Source organism: Genypterus blacodes, unplaced genomic scaffold, assembly GCF_046128005.1.
Source record: "Genypterus blacodes isolate CSIRO-AG114 ecotype Tasmania unplaced genomic scaffold, CSIRO-AGI_Gbla_v1 ptg000623l_1, whole genome shotgun sequence".
NCBI classification, from domain to species: Eukaryota; Metazoa; Chordata; class Actinopteri; order Ophidiiformes; family Ophidiidae; genus Genypterus; species Genypterus blacodes.
The window spans coordinates 7,501-26,914 of record NW_027467341.1 but is presented as its reverse complement, the minus strand read 5'-3'; the positions used below and the strand labels follow the sequence as shown (position 1 = coordinate 26,914).

The 19,414-nt window shown below is 47.8% G+C and overlaps 2 protein-coding genes and 2 non-coding genes across 5 annotated transcripts; 2 read left to right on the top strand and 2 right to left on the bottom strand.

The window, feature by feature from the left end:
* The first annotated feature begins 5,735 nt into the window (after nucleotides 1–5,735).
* rps21 (ribosomal protein S21) lies at nucleotides 5,736–7,833 on the top strand. 2 transcript variants are annotated; one of them, XM_076140449.1, is made up of 6 exons: nucleotides 5,736–5,810; nucleotides 6,389–6,470; nucleotides 7,142–7,205; nucleotides 7,380–7,451; nucleotides 7,557–7,612; nucleotides 7,770–7,833. In XM_076140449.1, exons 2-6 carry the CDS (start codon nucleotides 6,421–6,423, stop codon nucleotides 7,777–7,779), a joined length of 252 nt encoding a protein of 83 aa, XP_075996564.1. In that variant the 5' UTR covers nucleotides 5,736–5,810; nucleotides 6,389–6,420; the 3' UTR covers nucleotides 7,780–7,833. The 2 variants fall into 2 exon arrangements, with proteins under 2 accessions (XP_075996564.1, XP_075996565.1); XM_076140450.1 differs by having other exon boundaries at nucleotides 7,557–7,633.
* A 4,467-nt stretch (nucleotides 7,834–12,300) lies between these two features.
* On the top strand, nucleotides 12,301–17,230 carry LOC142990613 (laminin subunit alpha-5-like; the record flags this gene model as incomplete). Its single annotated transcript, XM_076140452.1, has 2 exons — nucleotides 12,301–12,827; nucleotides 17,078–17,230. Coding segments are annotated over exons 1-2 (477 nt in total), but the record flags the coding sequence as incomplete, so codon positions are not given.
* Nucleotides 16,275–16,346, bottom strand: trnaa-cgc (transfer RNA alanine (anticodon CGC)). The gene has a single exon. It is a non-coding gene; the product is annotated as a tRNA-Ala (tRNA).
* On the bottom strand, nucleotides 16,957–17,028 carry trnaa-cgc (transfer RNA alanine (anticodon CGC)). The gene has a single exon. It is a non-coding gene; the product is annotated as a tRNA-Ala (tRNA).
* Nucleotides 17,231–19,414: the final 2,184 nt, after the last annotated feature.

Genomic DNA, 19,414 nt, shown 5'->3' with positions numbered 1-19,414 from the left:
ATAAAATAAATTACCTTTATAACCCCTCCTACTGCAACTCAAAGCAAATATAAGTCGGTTTATACCAAAGCAGATGACCCCAGCCAAACAGCATAGTGTTGATGAGGACCCTCCCGTCTTACAAACACCTAAGGCCCTCTGGGGTCAACTTAACCCCAAATTGTTTGACTGTTATCTAACTCATATAGTGTAAATTTGCAATTATTTTTGTGTCACACCGTAAGTCTGACTCCTGTCCAACGCATCACCATACATTTTTCCATTCATTTTGGAATTTAGGGTCAAAAGGCCTTGTTTACATAAAATATACCCTATTTTTGAGCTTAAAAGATAAGGTAATTTTTTTTTTTGAATATTTCATATGATCTTGACCGTTTGACATGAACCGGAGTGGAATATGTCAAAGTTTAGTGAGGGTGCTGCTTAAATGGCAGCAAATACAAACACCTAAGGCCCTCTGGGGTCACACTGACCCCAAAATGGTTTGACTGTTATTTGAAGCATAAAGTATACATTCTCAATTATTTTTGTGTTACACCTTTAGTCTAACTCCAGTCCAACCCATTACCACAAAAATGTTCCTTAATTTTAGAATTAAGGGCCAATAGCGCTTGTTTACATAAAAGAAGGTAAAGTAAGGCAGGGATTTGGGCTTCAAATTTCTTCTAATCATACAGAGCATCGTATCAAACAACCCCTATACATTTCAGACCATTTGATGTAAGGAAGCACATTTTATCATCTTTTTTAGTATTGTAATGTCCTTGGGGTCAATTTGACCCGAGGCGTCACAAGGGTTAGACATGCCTGAAGCTTTTACCCTGAAGGTGGTGAAAACAACCTTGGACAAGGGAAAGGCTATTGTGGAGTTTTTCCACAAAAGCACAGTTGTTGTTGTTCATTTGTTTTTGTGTTAAATTAAAATAAAAGTTTGATTAAAATACTAAACAAAAGTAAGAATGCCTGCTTTTGTAACAGAACAAATGCACAAAATTAGGCAATTATAAGGCTTCTCATAAAAACACTGAATGCAGTAATACATCTTTACTCCCTGTGTTGTTTTCATTCCACCACTTTCACCTAAACAAACATCAGCTTATCTGTGACTAAACCTGGACTGCAGCTGTCCATTCACACTCCCTCACACACACACACACGCCGCCCCCGCTGTAATATTAGCCTTACTCTAAACACCGTGTGGTTCATGAGCAGTGCAGTGAGTCAGGGGATGCAAAGTGAAGGTGATGCATTGTGCTAAAAGAGGAAACACACTTTCCTGTGTATGACACAAGAGGAAGCACAGCTCATTTCATAACAAACACCAACAAATCTAGATCAGTCCAGCGAGCTGCTGCGGGCCTCGGAGGGCCCTGGGACCAGGACCACCTGATCCTCCTCAGCCAATCAGCTGCAGTCTACATTTTCTAAGGGGAACTGAAGGGTTTATGCAGCCTGAACCTCAAACACGTGCCTGTGGCACTTGGGAATAGATGTTGCTGTCTGAACACATCTATCTGATGGGGACGGATAAGGGACGGTTCCAGTGACTCAGGGGTATCCAGGTAACGGCTTAATCAGATCTGTTCCTCTGCATGTATGAATGAATCAGCTGGCTATAGCCAAACACGTGACCTCACTGTTGTATTTGGAATGTGCATAATGAATCACTAAGCTGTGATGTCACCATTGTAATTTTCCAGGGCACACCTGATGATCCATTATGCCATGCCGTATATAGATCGTCAGGTGTCCAACTTCAGTAATTCATGAAGCCGCGAGCCGATAAGACAGACCGGAAGATCCCCCCCCCGCATGGGTTCCTTGTCCATGAGGGTCTGGCCTCTCAACCCTGCGTCCACTGAATCACCTTCTACTCTCTGATTCATCAGCTGCTATGTCTTGACTCTCATATCGGTCTCATCTGTCCTGCGACATTTAGTCTTGTTTACTTCTGCTGGGTTACTGTGGATAGAACACACACAATGCACACACTGCAGTTATTGTGACTGTGACACAGGAAATGTCCCGAGCAGAGCGGCCCTGGGCTTCCCCACATCACATTTGCATGAATCCCAGCCTCTGTGTGTGTGTTAATGTGGAATCCCTTTGAAAAAGCAGTGTGAAGTCTCAACCAGCTGATATCAACAACAAAACAACACAGTGGAATCCCCACACTGTCATAGAGCAGCGCCATGTTCCAGCCTCACAGTTTCAGAGTTTCAAGTCTTTAATGTGAAGTCCATTCTGTCGTTGTGGCAAAGTTTAATCTTTGTTTTTGATTTTCCTTCTATTTGACATAAAGAGCCTCCAGAGTTCAGTCCACCGGATCCACACCTGGTGTTTGGTCGGCCTGCCGGGGGTTTGGTGCTTTGGGGGGATTGATGATCTTTTACCCAACCTTAACCTTTGGATTGTCCTTGGTGGAGGTATGAAATCCAATTCATGCCCCTCTAACTGTAGCAAAAGTAAGAAACTGGAGGTCACACAGGTCCCAGAGATTACATAGGTCACAGAGATTACATAGGTCACAGAGGTCACACAGCCAGACCTCAGACATGAATCCCATCCAGGACAACGTATGCAAGAAATGGACACCAAATCAGATCTCCAATGATGGGAGAGGCTCAGTGGGTAGTGCTTCCGCTTGGGAACCAGAGGGCTGCTGGTTCAAGCCCCTGCCGAGGCGCCCCTGAGCAAGGCAAAACCCTCAATTGCACCGCCCTCTGCGAAGGGTGGTAATGTAATGTAAGTCGCTTTGGATAAAAGCGTCTGCCAAATGATCCTAATGTAATGTAATGATATAATATATATTCATATATGCCGTCTAGACTGGTTTTGATCAAAGAGAAATCAAGAGATGGAAGATAGAAGGTGCGACAAAACAAGGAGACAAACAACAATGACGTCCTGCTTTCCGCTTCATGCAAATGGCACTTAGTCAGGCCGGTTAGTGCAGATAAAAGGCGGCAGCAGCGTGCAGGGCGTCACTCAGCTCTGCAGCCGGAGAGACACCAGCTCAGCTTTAACGAACTCGAACTGTGCGCTCACCATGATCCCCATTGTCCTGCTGGTGAGTACACACACTGAGCTCAGGGGGACCATTGGGTTTCTGCTATACTGCACAAAAACGGTATTGGATTTGAAACCAGGCAGGGAGTTTGAGGCTGTTCGGGTCGAGTTTGGCTCCGTCACTCTGGTTTGACTCATCGGCACTGAACTGGACCGTTTCTGACTAAGTGCTGGACATTTTCACCGTTTCAGTTTAGTTTGTTGTTTAAAAAAGTGGAAAAACAGTCAAATAATCAATCGTGAACTTTTTTAGAATCGTCGTTTCTTTGGAGATTATTTAAGTTTCTATTATTTTTTTTGCTGAATCGGTGTTATAAAATTTGATTTTTCAATAAAACTTTATTAATTTTCGCTTTATCATTTTTTTTCAGTCAAAACGTTTCTTATGTCTTCTTGCTTCTCCAGAACAAGAATTTCCTACAAGGATTTCTTTAAAAAACAAACTGATTTTCAGGGCTTTTTTTCTGTTTTAAATGAGTAAAAGCTCATTTTCAGTGAGATTGAAGTGCAGTGTGTGTTTGTGTGCGTCCAGGCTGTGCTGCTGGCTGTGATTGAGAGCACACCTGTATCCATCCACCCCTGTGACAACCCTGACTGCCGGCTGATCCCTGGAGGAAACTACATCTCCTACTTCAGACACGTGAATGGCACCGTCGCCTCCTCCATGGCCCCCTGGAAGCTAACGTGAGTCCTCTCTGCTTACCAGCTCAACAAAACCAGCTAACTCAAGCCTGATAGTGTGGAATTATGTGAATTTACAACGCCAAATATCTCCTGAATGCCACAACATACAAAGATCTATGTGTGTGACATTAGGGGCCTGAACCGTCTGTAGGGGAGCAGCCAATGTACCGTAATTTTCGGACTATTAGCCGCACTGGACTATAAGCCGCCGTTTTTTTAATGTTTAATTACCATATGTAAGGGTTCGTGCACAGAGGGGATTGTGGCTGTTTGAGGAAGCTCCCATTTGTTAACATTTTAAAAAACAAGTTGCATATTTGCATAACGTTTTCAAGTGTTACCATTTAGTGCAACAGTAGCTACAGAACATGTGCTATGCTGTGTAAACTGTACTGTATCACATAGCGTTTCAGACACACAAACTTTTCAACTTTCTAACTTAAACGGCGCGCTCCCAGCGCACGTACCGGCAGTGATCTACAGCAGTGGTCCTTGGCATGAAAAAGATTGAAAACCACTGATCTACATTATAGCCTACAGTAGTACCCTAACAAAAAAACAAAGCTTACAGCGCTTGACAAGGCAATATCAATTTCCATAATGAGGGTGTCTCACAAACTGTCTCGCTCTCGTAATGTCCGTCTGTCTCGCTGTCGTTCTGTCTCTCGTACCACTCGCGGTTCCACTTTTACTTTTGCGCGCTCTTTTCCGGACTGTAACCTGTCAAATCCATAGATTCAGGAATTCCCCTAGTGGCCGTTAGCTGTAAAAATCCTCAGGGTCGAAAATTGGGGAAAAAGGCGCGGCTTACAGTCCGAAAATTACGGTAGTCTAAAGTTGAAAGGAGCTTCATCTTCCTCATATTCTGCAGTTCTTAGTATGGTTCTCCTCTTCTGGTGTCTTTTAGGACGGACGAAATGGAGAACAGAGAGCCCCAGTACATTCGTAAAGCTATGTGTATGCCGTGCACGGAGGCCGGCCTGGTGTCGGAGCCCATCTACGTGGAGATCAAGGTTTACCACAGACAACAGAACCACTCCAGGACCAACGAGTGGTGCCTGTGTCCCTTCAAGGTGCCCGTCAGCTGCATCTGCATCAGCAAACAATGAAGACGGCCGTGACCAGCGTCACTCGTGTTCACACCAACACATGGACCCTGGAGTCACTAAAGCATTTACTCATATACTGTGTATATTTATAAAGGATATTATTTATACTGTGGGTTAACATGGGATCAGACTCTGATCAGGTGGATCAGGGGAATTCTAACGTGGATGCTGTTTGTTTTAAAACTTTTAACATTTAAAAATGTACACATGTGTCACATCAAGTGATCTTGCCTTTAAGAAAAGTTGTATTTGATACAAATGTGAAATAAATAGTTCTTGCATTATGTGCATGATAAAGAGAAGATCTGTGTGCTGCTCTGAAACACTTTATAAGTGTGTGTGTGTGTGTGTGTGTGGCCTCTTTGATCATACATGTATGATCTAAGTAGGAAGGTAGTGAGGAATGGAAGAAGGTCTCAAAGAAATTCATTCTGCCATCCTTCCATCTAAACAGACAAACTGAACTTTGATCTGATCTGCCACAGGCCACTTCACTCCATATGAGTCCAACTCACACCAGCTGACAGATGGAAAGATCAGATCAGTGATGTGTAGCTGAAATGTATGGAGGCGTACGGAGCCGAATGTGATAAAGTATAGCTTTAATAATAACAATGATAATAATAGTAATAATAATACTAATAATTATGATAATTATGATAATAACAATAACAATAATAACAATAAATATACTTTATTTTCTTTAATATATTTAACCTTAGCCGTTAATCACGAAAATAATTATTGATTCTAATTATTGAACTCTCAACCGTGTGAAATGAAAACATTGAAATGACGTAATATTGATTCGCCTGTTGTATTTCTTGGTTGTAGTAACCCATAATATCCAGCAGGTGTCGTCTTCACCAATCGCAGCGAGAAGAAGACATGTTAGCTTCCGGTTTGGCTCACGCTCCTTCCTTTCCTGTCGGCCATTTGTCGTACACGGTGAGTGTGGCTCGAGCTCTCGGCTCTAAATGTTTAAACTCTAAAGTCTTTATCCGCTCCGAGCCCGCGTCTGAGGCGGATTAGAGCTCATAAGCGTCCGCTGCGTCCGCGATGCCGAGGCGGGGCGGTGGCAGCGGTGCGGTTTGGCCGTAAATGTGAGCTGTATGTCGGCAGGCTGGACTCCGCATGCTCGCTAAAAGGCTAACAGGCTAGCAGCTAGCAGCGCGGTGTTGAACTGTTATGTGTTCGCTGTTAAAGTGTTGATGTTTGGTTTCTAAAGACGTCTGGAGGCGAGAAAAGAGTTAGAAAACCGTCTGACTGAGTTTCATCTCGACATTATCGACTGAAACAAAGAACAGACTCCGGAGGGTCGATGCGCGTTATGCAGCCGGAAGTGTTAAACGGTCAAGAAGCGGAGACCGGAAGTGATATAAAGGCGCTCTTTGGTGCGATACAGTCAAGATATCGATTATTTATCATCAAAGACAGAAAACGTGAAAGAATCGATCACTCAGAAGTGTGTGTGTGTGTGTGTGTGTTCCCTGTGATTGACGGCCTGTTGCTCTCTCCTTCCTCAGCTTCTGTCGTCTCTCCTAGCTGAGCCTGAATCATGCAGAACGACGCTGGAGAATTTGTGGACCTGTACGTCCCCCGGAAATGGTGAGGGGGCCTCCATCTGTGTGTATGATTCTGTCTGTGTGTGTTTGTGTCTCTGTGTGTGTGCGTGTATGTCTCTGTGTGTGTCTGCCTCTCTGTCTGTCTGTCTGTCTGTGTCTGTGTGTATGTCTCTGTGTATGTCTGCCTCTCTGTCTTTGTCTATGTCTCTGTGTGTGTGTGTCTGCCTCTCTGTGTGTCTGCCTGTCTGTGTGTGTGTCTGCCTCTATGTCTGTCTGTCTGTGCGTATGTCTCTGTGTGTGTCTGCCTCTATGTGTGTCTGCCTGTCTGTGTGTGTCTCTGTGTGTATGTCTCTGTGTGTGTCTGCCTCTATGTGTGTCTGCCTGTCTGTGTATGTCTCTGTGTGTGTCTGCCTCTATGTCTGTCTGTGTGTGTGTCTCTGTGTGTATGTCTCTGTGTGTGTCTGCCTCTCTCTCTGTCTGTCTGTCTGTGTGTGTGTGTCTGTGCGTATGTCTCTGTGTCTGCCTCTATGTGTGTGTGTCTGTGCGTATGTCTCTGTGTGTCTGCCTCTGTGGCTGCCTGTCTGTGCGCGTCTCTGTGTGTTTGTTGGTGTGTGTGTGTGACTGTGTCTCTATCTACGCCTGTCTCTGTCTGTCTGTTTCTCCGTGTGTGTGATTGAACTTGTGTCCTAATTTGTTGTTTTCTTTGTGTTGCAGCTCTGCCAGCAACAGAATCATTGGAGCTAAAGACCACGCCTCCATCCAGATGAACATCGCTGAGGTGTGTGTGTGTGTGTGTGTGTGTGTGTGTGTGTGTGTGTGTGTGTGTGTGTGTGTGTGTGTGTGTGTGTGTGTGTGTGTGTGTGTGTGTGTGTGTGTGTGTGTTAACCTGGTCAGGTGAGTGTTTCTCTTCTTTGTGTTCTAAACGTGTTCTCTCCTCTGCTGCTCCCTGCAGGTGGACAAGGTGACCGGACGCTTCAACGGTCAGTTCAAGACCTACGCCATCTGTGGCGCCATCCGCAGGATGGTAGGTGTCACTGCAGCTGCAGCGTTAAAAGTTTGACTTCAGTTCGTTCCGCTTGTCTCCGTGGTAACGGGGCTCTGTTGTGATGAGTGTTTTGTGCTCATGCAGGGAGAATCTGACGACTCCATCCTGAGGCTCGCCAGGAACGACAGCGTCGTGGCAAAGTAAGAACGTTTCCACTGAGGGTAAGAGGGTCACACACACACACACACAGTTGAGCCATGATCAGAGCCTGGACAGATGTGTGTGTCCTCAGGGTGCTCACAGTGACGTTACATCATCAGAGTTAGTAACGTTTGTTTCTCTTTTTGTCTTTGACAGGAACTTCTAAATGGAGCTGCAGCTTTGGAGACTTTGTAAAATAAAATCTGATGCAGAAAACACACACACACTCTGTCTGACTCTTTATTCACTCATGTTGATCCAACTGCATGTCTCCTGCTCCAGGGGAACACACACACACACACACACTGTGACTGAACTGACACATGAGTGGAGAATCAGATGGTTAGAAGCTTTTGTAGTGATGTCATCAGAGAGGAACATCTGAGGCCTGTAGGATCTGTACATACTAAGTCGTGTGGTAACGCTAAATTCTTACCAGCAGAGGACAGCAGAGGACGAGATGTTTCTGTGCTGAAGTCAAACTAACTGCTGTAGCTCAAACCAAAGAGGAAGAAGAGAGAGTGCACACAAAGGCACTGAAGCTACCTCAAGTGGGGGTTTAAGAAACTTCTTCCTTGAGCCCTTTGGCAAACATTTAAACGCATCATATTAAGCTTTTTAAAAAAACGTAAACTATTTTATTCACCTTGTTTTTCTTTCATTTGAACCTTTTGGTGTAAAGTCTTGAGTTGTTCCATATGAAGACCGATCGATTCTTTGATCGGTGGAAACTGATGGTTCATGAACGCATCACGTCACTCTGAAGCGCCCCCTTGTGGTGATTATTTGTATGAACAGTCACGGAGCCAGTTCAGTAGTGAAGTTAATTTCAGAGCTCTGTGCTGTGATTGGACAGCAGTTCACGTGTGTGTGTGTGTGTGTGTGTCTCTGTGTCTGCTCTCCGCACCATCTGCAGATCAAACAGGTCAAAGCTGTAATAACAGGGCGAGGTGAAGGCCTGAGGAGGTGACAGAGGTCCTTAAACGCAACACAGTGTGTGTGAGAGCGCTCTGAGGGCGTCTTTAACCCCAGAACACACCTGATGACTGCTGTCACTAACTGCTGCTCCGCTCTTTGGTTCCCACACATTCTCCCTCTTTGCCCCTCCAGGTGAAGACAGAGGAGGAAGGTGTCATCATCTCCCTCTCTCTCTCTCCTCTCCCTCTCTCCCTCCCCCTTCCCTCTCAGGTGAAATGACAGGCAGTGTGTGTGTGTGTTCAGTCTTTCATTACATCATTTCCTGATCACTGTTTAAATGACGGCCCGTTAGCCGCTCAGTGTGAGAACCTGGTGAGACCCAGAGCGTCCTGGTCTCTGTGGGACGCAGTCTGACGGTCAGCATCTCATGTAATTCATGTTGCTCTGCTGAAGGCTCCACAGAGCTTCTCCACTAGGGGGCAGCAGTGAGCACGTCCTCACTTTGAGTTATGGTCTTTATTTGAGGGAACCTGGAAGTCCCCTTTGATACCCGTTATTTCAGTTTTAGCAATAGTTTAATTTAATAGAAACTAATATTTCAATCTGTCCGTCTCCGCCTTCACTCCGGCTCGACGTTTGACACATTTGTGCGGCTCGATTAATGTCTGTTGTCTTTCTGATAATCTGGTCTCTCAAAGTGGTGTGAGGTCTAAACCTGCTCCCTCTTTCTCTCTTCATTTGTTCCGTCTCATTTTGAAGCCAAACCTCTTAAGTTTAAACCTGTGTGATGTTTCTGTGGCGTGTTGCAACTTGTCGCACAAAGATCTCAACATAAAGGAATGGAAACCCCTCAGAGTCCCCCTGAACCCCTCACCTGGCCCCCCGCATACCTCTGAGACACACACACACACACACACACACACACACGGCAAACAAAGACCACCCTGTTTCAGCCATGAGGACAGAGAGACGATCTGGTCCTGTAGTCACTGTATGATGATGTGATGAGGAGTTCAAGTGTTCTGCCAATGTTTGTTGATTTATGTTCTTAAACCTGCAGCTCACGTTTGACAGTGAGGCAGCTTGGTTTGTTTGTTTGTTTGTTTGTTTGTTTGTTTGTTTGTTGCCCACACAGCAACACACAAATAACTGTCACTCCCTCTACCTCTCACTCTCTTGCTCTCTCTCTCAGGCTCTCTCACCCACTCACTCACTCCCTCTCGCTTTCACTCCTCTCTCTCTCTGTCTGTCTATCTGTCTCTCTCTGTCTGTCCCTCTCTGTCTCTCTCTCTGTCTCTCTCGCGCTCACTCACTCACTCTCTTGCTGTCTCTCTTTCTCCCTCTCTCTCTGTCTCTCTCACACTCTCTCTCTATCGCCCCCCTCTCTCTTTCTTTCTCTCCCTCCCCTCTCCCTCCCTCCCTCCCTCCTTCCCTCCCCTCCCCTCCTCTCTATCATATCCTCTCCCTCTCTCGCCCCTTTTGTCTGTCTCTTTGTGTGCCTTTGTGCTCCGCAGCCTTCAGCCCAGGTGAGGCTGAGCAGGTGAAAGAGAGCGTGACATGAATACAGCTAAGCTAAACAAACGGTGTCGTCCCATAGTATTTGTTGAAGCAGTCAAAGCTCCTGGTGGCTGAACTATGCACTACACCCTCCATGACTGAGGAGGACTTTGTCTAGCTTCACTCCACAGGGACACGGGAGGTGAAAACTGGAAGCTGAGCCTCAGGGCGACAGGAGAGGGAGGGGTTCATCCTCTGGAGAGCAGGAAGTCATGCAGCACATTCCATGGCAGCTCCTCATTTGCATATTGGTTCATTAGCTGATGTCAGTCCTTCAGATTAGTTTGTCTTTTGTGCAGGTTGTAGTTTTAGGCTGAGGGTGGCGCCAGAGGAAAGAAAGAAAGAAAGAAAGAGAGAAAGAAACAGGAGACGATCTCTTTACACGTATCACATGTAGGAGCAGGAATATAGAATATAAGGTACTGGGGAGGGGGAGGGGGGTGAGAGACAAAGAGGACGACATGTAGCTACCTGCCTCTCTCTCTCTCTCTCTCTCACACACACACCCTTTCTCTGCTGCCCCCCCCCCCCCCCCCCCCAAAAAGCCCACAGCACTTCAAAAACTTCCGCCCTCACCATTGTGTGCATCTGTGTGTGTGTGTGTGTGTGTGTGTGTGTGTGTGTGTGTGTCTTAAGGTTGTATCAGATCCAGTATCAAATTCAAATCTGATATTATTATATTCTTATCATGTGAATGTACTGATGTTGTGAGACAGACGGGTGTGTGTGTGTGTGTGTGTGTGTGTGTGTGTGTGTGTGTGTGTGTGTGTGTGTGTGAGTGCGTGCGTGCATGCATGCGTGTCTGCAGGGACCAGCGGGGAATAACTGGGGCTCAATTGATGAAGGAGTTAGAGGTTGTCTAGACAACGGGGGTCTATCATTTGCTTCCCCTGTGGTCTCCTTGGTAACCAGGAAGTAGATTAGTTCTAGAGTTTAGGAAGAAAAGGAGCAGAAAAAGAGGACTAATGAGGTGAAACGCTGCGCCCTCTCTCCTCCTCCTCCTCTTCCTCCTCCTCCTCCTCCTCCTGAGAGTCCATCTTCAGGTGCAGAGATCGACTTGTTTACTTTATTAGTTTTCATCGTTTTACTTGAGGTTATCTAAAGTCAGATGAAGGCTGAATCTTTCTTTAATTCTTATTTCATCCATCAGTCTGGAGGTTAATTAGGATCCAGACTGACCTTTGACCCTGTGGAATGTTCCAGTGTGTCAGCGAATGAAGCTGCGCCGCATTAACACACTGACTCCAGACTCCTTTAAACCACAGGAGGTCACTGACCCCATGTGAGTGTGTGTGTGTGAGTGTGTGTGTGTGTGTGTGTGTGTGTGTGTGTGAGTGTGTGTGTGTGTGTGTGTGTGTGTGTGTGTGTGTGTGTCTGTGTGTCTGTGTGTGTGTCTGTGTGTGTGTCTGTGTGTGTGAGAGAGAGTGTGTGTGTGAGTGTGTGTGTGTGTGTGTGTGTGTGTGTGTGTGTTAGTGTGTGTGTGAGTGTGTGGTCCACCGCTCAGAGGTCAGCATGTGTCAGACAGACGACCACAGGAAGCAGATGTGTGATGTTTCTGAAAAGTAAACACGGCGGCCATCTTAGCTGTCTGTCCGCTCCTGTCTCACACTTCAACAATATCACTTTATTTATATAAATAAGACATGAGTGTGTTTGCTTTATGTTGTTAATTGGTTTTGTTTCTGCTGAACCACAGGAAACACTTTAGACACACACACACACACACACACACACACACACACACACACACACACACAACTGCAGGTGTTCGGTCAAAGTGGAAGGAAGGAAGCAAGGAAGCAAGGAAGGAAGCAAAGAAGGAAGGAAGGAATGAGCGAATGAAGCAAGTAGAAGGAGAGAATGGACTGCAGCAGGGAAGAGAGGTAGGAAAGGAAGGAGGGAAGGAAGAGAAAAAGACACAGTCCCATTTGTTGTTTTGACACCTGATATGTAGGACAAGCTGAACACACACTGAAGGAGGGAAAGGAGGAAAGAGGGAAGGAGGGAAGGAGTGAAAGGAGGAAAGAGGGAAGGAGGGAAGGAGTGAAATAAGAAAAAAAAGACGGAAGGAAAAAATTAAGGAAGGAAGGAAGGAAGGAAGGAAGGAAGGAGGGAGGGAGGGAGGGAGGGAGGGAGGGAGGGAAGGTGGAGCGTTGTTCCCTCCCCATCCACAGGGGACACACACACACACATACACACACACACACATACACGCACACACACACAGCTCAGCGTTCGGAGCAGCAGTCTCTCCATTGCGCTCTGAGTACAGACGGACCCTCTATTCCTCCTCCTCTCCCTCTTCTTCATCCCTCGGTTCGTCCAGATGAGCGCTTAGCGTCTATCTCTCTCTCTCTCTCTCTCTCTCTCTTCTTCTCCTTCAAACAGAGAAACTTTCCGCCGCAGCAGGTGGACATGATGCTGCTGCTGAGCGGGTCGCGCTGCTCGCTCTCCCCGGCTGTGCGCGCTCGGTCCCGGGTGGCCGCGCCGCCGCCGCCGCCGCTCCTGGTGCTGCTGCTGCTGCTGGCGCCGCTGCTCTCCGGCTCTGCGGCCCAGGAGCTGCCGACCAACGGGGTGAACGGCTACAGCCTCCACCCGCCATACTTCAACCTGGCCGAGGGCACCAAGATCACCGCCACCGCGACCTGCGGGGAGGACGACACCGGCAGGAGCGTGCAAGACCTCTACTGCAAACTGGTGGGGGGCCCGGTGTCCGGGGACCCGAGCCAGACCATCCAGGTGAGCTCACACACTCACTCACACACACACACACACACACACACACACTTGTGACAGCACTGCACGTCTCTCACTAGTTTCATGTCTGAGTCGTGACTTCATGTGTTTCATATTCATACTTGTATATTATAGAGACTTTACTTGGCTGTGATACAGAAACTCTCATCTTGTCTCCAAAGTGTTTTATTACTAATCTAATCTGCGACCTTTAAAGTGCTCAGCCGTCACATTTAAACCTTTTCCCATCTTTTCCAGTGCAGAGATCCCAGAGATCGCAGACTTTAAAGAGCCTGATTGATCTCCTGCAGTGTTTTCTGTCATATTCCAACGATTCCCTGTAATATGATTTAGTATGTAAAGACTTAAAGTACTGCTTCTCTTTACTATTGACAGTGTTGTTATGATGTGTAGCATTATAACACACCGCTGGCCCTGGATACATGAACAGGACTGTGTTCAGGTACTTTACACACTTTGATGAGTGTTTATGTTCTCTGTGATCGTCTCTAAATGTTGTCTGGTTAAATCTAGACACCGCTGCTCTATCCTGTAACTCTGGACGCTGTGTACTTCAGAGTGCTCCTCTGTTTGAGCTGTGACTGAGCCTGATCACCTAAAGACACGGGTCATACTTATGGTCATTAGTTTTTAATGTTATAAATGTGTTTGTCAGCTTGTAAACATGAACAACAAGCTCATTGTGTGTTTGTGCCATTAAGCAGGTATCACAAGTTAACACACAAAGGGTAATGACAGTTTAGTGGGTTAACCATTAAAGCAACACTCTGCTCTCTCTCTCTCTCTCTCTCTCTCTCTCTCTCTCTCTGTCTCTCTCTCTCTCTCTCTCTCTCTCCCCCTCTCTCTCCCCCTCTCTCTGTGCTTCTTCTCTCTCTCTCCCCTTTTTTCTCTCTCTCTCCCTCTCCCTCTCTTTCTCTCCCTCTCCCTCTCTCTCCCTCTCCCTCCCTCTCCCTCCCACCTGTCTCTACATTCCTGGTGGTGACTGACCCGTGTCCACCAATCAGGCCTGGTTGATCCGCTCTTGTTACCGCGAGATTAGTGAGAGGAGAGATCTGCTTCCGCTTGCAGATATTTTCCTTTTGCCACACAAATTGTTTGGGGTTCAGAAACACAGTGACACATGAAGAAAGAGATGAGACAGACAGATAGAGAGAGAGACAGATAGAGAGAGAGAGACGCAGAGCAGAGAGGAGAACAGCAGGCAGCCGCCACTGAAGTGACGCCTGAATGGGAAGCCTGAGGATAGAGTCAACAAATCACATGCCCCGAGGTGTGTGTGTGTGTGTGTGTGTGTGTGTGTGTGAGAGAGAGAGACAGAGCCATTCAACCCAGGCCGAGTCAATGATAGAGTGAGTTAAAGTTAAGAGCGTGTTGAGTAAAGATACATTTGAGCCGCGTGGCTGTGGGACGACAACGTGTTTGAAAAGCTGAAAAGAATTCAGATTTCAGATCCAAAAGCTCAGGTATGTGGGTGAGAGAGAGAGAGAGAGAGAGAGAGAGAGAGAGAGAGAGAGAGAGAGAGAGAGAGAGAGAGGCAAGTAAGATCGAGGGACAGGAGGCGTAAAGATAGAAGTGATACAAAGAAGCAACAGCATTAAGGAACAAAACAAGTAAAAGAGAGTGAAAGAGAGATGAGAGGCTGCATGACTCATTCTGCTGAATCAGAGAGAGAGAGAGAGAGAGAGAGAGAGAGAGAGAGAGGGACAGACAGAATGATGTAAGATGTGTTTGCTGGGACATGATTCACTCTTTCATTGCTGTTTTGACTCATGTAATCACAATAAGCCTCTTGGTCTTAAGCCCCGCCCCCTCAGTCACAGAGCTGCTCTGGAGGAAACACTCAGACGCTCTGTTTGGTGAAGCTCAGCGTTTCTATTTCAGATGTAAACGATTGACAAATGCCTCGTCTGATCGACGTCCCTATGGACGGGCAGCGTTTGGTTTCTTTGTGATGTTTAGTTGAGCTGTTAGCCGTTAGCTTATTAGCTCCATAGCTCATTAGCAGCGGCGTCTGAGCCTGTGAACTCAACCATGAAGGCTCGGTCCACTTGTCGGGTTACTGCCCCCCCGAATTCATTCACACACACCCACACACTTGTGTTCAAGGGCCTGTGTGTGTGTGTGTGTGTGTGTTTTTGTGCTCAGGTTAATCCTGTTTTGATTTGACAGCAAGATGTGAGAGTGTTTTTAATAATTAAAAACAGCAGGAGAGTTTGGAGTGTGTGTGTGTGTGTGTGTGTGTGTGTGTGAGAAAATGGCTCCACTAATCATAGGACTGAGCACAAAGGCCGTAGCACTTTTTAACCATTTCAGCCCCGAGGGACAAATGAACCCACAGTATGAGCTCACTCTGACAGTCAGCACCACATGGAATACATGCCAAGATTGTTCAATGTGTCTTAAACTAATACAACAACTTATGAAGTGTAAATATGTGACAATTAAGCAATTCTCCACCACAGATCCACAGAAATTTAAACACGCTAATGTGAGGGAAATATGCAGAAATGTAAGAACGCTCACAAAGTCGCAGACTCAGAGTGTGTGAGTGTAAACTGATTTATCCAGGAGAGTAAACGTCCTCATACGAGTACGCTCAAGTGCAGAGAGTTTGGCAGAGGGGGAGGAAGTCAGATAGTGAGCGCTGACCTCTGACCTCAGCGACCCGCAGTGATAACATCAGCTCGTGTCCGTGCTTGTTTAGTTTAGGCTAACGCTTACAGAGGGAACGCTCAAACATGCAAACTGGATTAACTGAGAAGAAAGAGACTAACAGGGCGGAGAAGTGGCCTCCTGTGGACCGTTACCTCCAGCGGACCTTTACCTCCAGCGGACCTTTACCTCCAGCGGACCTTTACCTCCAACGAACCTTTACCTCCAGTTAAGCTCAATCATGAAAGCTCAAACTGGTCTGTAAATATGTCAGCTTGATTGATCTAACTTGTTGTGATGACCTGAAGACTTCTCAGCTCCGGCTGCACGGCCAAGCGGGCGGTAAAGGAGCGACCGGTGCTCTGTAGCGTTCCTCAGCTCCTCCCCCTCTTCGCCTGCACACACAGACACACAGGAGAGAGATCAAATATGTGTGACAGTTCAAACTGGCACAATAAAGACTGGAGTGTCTCCGTCACAGACACACCGGGGGATCCACCTTCTTTCTTTTGGAAGAATCTGAAAAGCGAGCCGGGTTCCTTCAGGCTCCAGGGACGAGCGGCTCAGGTGACCGCCGCTCTGTGGGTGGAACAGACAGAGCGGCCTTGGAACTGAAAGGCTGCTAGTTCCAAAACAATCCAAAGGGACAGGAAGGGGAGGAGGGGGTTGTTACTGTCACTTAAACAGCCTATCGACCATAGATGGAGCGTCCAAGGAAGAGCAGTAAGCAGAGCAGTGAGGTCCTCATGCTGAGGTCACATCCCAGGACTAAAGGAGTGGAGAAGCTGGGGATTGAACCCAGGACCTTGTACATGCGAAGCACGCGCTCTACCACTGAGCTACATCCCCTTGATACTTCATACTCCAGATAGAGAGAGGCTGTAGGTCACCATGGCAGCCAACACCCCAGCAGGTGTTCTCACTGATAAGCTCCGCCCCTCTGATTGAAGGTTTTGCACTGATTGGTCAGAGTGAAGCCCTGCAGACCATCAGGGCTCCACAGGTCCACCTGGGTCTCAGAGCAGGACGGACTCTAGTCTCTCACATGTCGTAGTGCAGACGAGTATAAATGTGGCGCCCGGCTGGGACGTGTCCCGAGTGGACGCACTCAGTGTGCAGGCTGGTGCCCGGATCCCTGTTTCTCTCGAAGCCACTCTGGCATGTGGAGTTTGCATGAGAGTTCCAGCTTTTGTTCTGGGTTCACGTTGCTGAGGAAACATCTGAAGCTGTGAGTGTTCCTCCTTCAGTGACGCCTCAAACAGCTGAGGATGATGATGATGATGATGCAGCAGCTGCACCAATATGGGAGTTTGTCTCCTTGGGTGCTCAAACCGTCTTCTGGAGGCTATCAGACACGTTAGCTAGCCCCGCCCTGACTAAGTTGTAGTTGTAGTTTCCTATTGCCCCTGAATGCAGCTTGAGTTCTTTGAGGACTCTCAGTATAAAAGTATTCCTCCAGTGGAGATGCTGGGGATTGAACCCAGGACCTCGTACATGCGAAGCACGCGCTCTACCACTGAGCTACATCCCCTCTGCCTCTTCATTCATGACCTCTGACCTCTGACCCTCTCTCTTCTCAGGGTCAGTACTGTGACATCTGTAGCCATGGTGACAGCGACCGCGCCCACCCCATCACCAACGCCATCGACGGGACGGAGCGATGGTGGCAGAGCCCGCCGCTGTCCCGCAACACCGAGTTCAACCAGGTCAACGTCACCCTGGACCTGGGACAGGTAAGACTCCTTCATCTGAGGCTCGGGTCCGTGTTCTCCTGGGGTTCTGGGTTTGTTTGCTCCTCCAGCCTCCACTCTGGTGTTTAGATCCGTGTGTGTGTGTGTGTGTGTGTGTGTGGGTGTGTGTTGTGTGTTCACTCTAACACCTGATCACATCCCATCATGGAGTCTAAATGAGGCAGAACGTCACCAGAGCTCCTCTGCTGCTGAGGCCTGAAGGTCCAGGTCCAGTGGAACCTGAAGGTCTCCAGTGGAACCTGAAGGTCTCCAGTGGAACCTGAAGGTCTCCAGTGGAACCTTCAGGCCTCAGCAGCAGAGCTACTCTGAACCTTCAGGCTCTGATGGAGGACAGAGAGTAAATCTGCTTCACTGCTGAATGAACCAGGATCTGTTCATGTTTCAGTCTGGATGAGTTAGAGCTGTTATTGTTGGCCCCAGGCTGTGTTTGTATGAGACACACACACACACACACACACACACACACACACACACACACACTCTGCACTCTGGCCTCTCTGCTTGCAGTTCTTAACCTTTTTGTGTCTCTGAACGTCGCTGCTCAACAACCTGTTTATGTTCCTGAATGTGGCCCTCTTGTGTGTCAGAGTGTGTGTGTATGTGTGTGTGTGTTAGAGGGAGGGGGGCTCTTCTGCTCGAGTGCCCTCCTCATTCATCAGCGGAGAGTGTGTGTGTGTGTGTGTGTGTGTGGAGTTTTCTGTCACGTTGTCTCTTTTTTCCTCCTCTCTCTTTCTCTCTCTCTCTCTCTCTCTCTTGCTCTGTGTGTGTGTGTGTGTGTGTTTGTGTGTGTGTGTGTGTGTGTGTGTGTGGCCTATAAAAGCTTTTATTTGCCTGTTTACCTTGTGGCTGCAGTCCAATGATGAATCAAACTCTTTAAAGAGCCCAAACATAAACATCATCAGAGCTCAGACTGAGTTCTCCTCTCATTCAGGACCCAAACAGCTTTGATCTGTTTAAGAGCTTCAAACCTCACATTATGATGTCATCTGATGAGGTTTAGAGAATACAAATGCACAAGTGAGGGGGGGGGGGGGGTTAAAGAAGGAGGGGGGGGGGGGGGGGGGGGGGGGGGGGGGGTGTTGTTAAAGAAGGAGGGGGGGGGGGGTCTCCAGTTACCAGGTTGCAGTGTTGTAGTGAAAGAATGTAGGTGGGCTCAGGCCAGGGTTTACGACTGTGTGTGTGTGTGTGTGTGTGTGTGTGTGTGTGTGTGTGTGTGTGTCTCATGTCAGTGACAGGGCACAGAAAGATCCCAGCTCACACACACACACACACACACACACACACACACACACACTCACACACACACACACACACCCCCAGCGTCCCCTGAATAAAAGAGGAGAACGAAGCAGAGATTGGAATGTCTGTTAACCTGTCTCAACCTGCAGTGTTAACTTACCCCCGACCCCCTCCCCCCTCTGTCACACACACACACACACACACACACACACACACACACACACACACACACACACACACACACACACACACAGGTAAAGCAGCTCCAGTGCTCAGAGCTCTGTGCTGTCTTACAAATGTTACAGTCAGGCCACAAACACACGTGATGTGATGAAGGTGAGGGCCCTGTGAGGAAGGTGAGGGCCCTGTGATGAAGGTGAGGGCCCTGGGAGGAAGGTGAGGGCCCTGTGAGGAAGGTGAGGGCCCTGGGAGGAAGGTGAGGGCCCTGTGATGAAGGTGAGGGCCCTGTGATGAAGGTGAGGGCCCTGTGATGAAGGTGAGGGCCCTGTGATGAAGGTGAGGGCCCTTGATGAAGGTGAGGGCCCTGTGAGGAAGGTGAGGGCCCTGTGATGAAGGTGAGGGCCCTGGGATGAAGGTGACATCATATTCACCGCTAAGACCAAGCATCACCCAGCACAGCTCCCCTCCTCCTCCTCCTCCTCCTCTTCCTCCGCCTCCTCCTCCTCCTCCTCCTCCTCCTGCAGTCTCTCTAGCTGACAGCACTCAGCCTGGTATAGGACTGTCTGTCTGCATGTCTGTCTGCTTCTCCCCCTCTTGAGCAGTGGAACATGGATGGGTTGATTGATTGATTGGTGTGGAAAAGGAAAGAAGGCAGAGGAATAATGGAGACCTGAGGCTGTGTGGAGAGTCTGAACATCCTGTGAGCTCACACACACACACACACAACATGAGCTCATACTGTGTGTG

Bases quoted from the DNA above. Each gene is read 5' to 3' on its own strand.
- rps21 (XM_076140449.1), top strand. From the start codon at position 6,421: ATGCAGAACGACGCTGGAGAATTTGTGGACCTGTACGTCCCCCGGAAA. The intron at 6,471-7,141 runs GTGAGGGGGCCT...TTTGTGTTGCAG, and splicing joins CTGTACGTCCCCCGGAAATG to CTCTGCCAGCAACAGAATCA. The intron at 7,452-7,556 runs GTAGGTGTCACT...GTGCTCATGCAG, and splicing joins GTGGCGCCATCCGCAGGATG to GGAGAATCTGACGACTCCAT.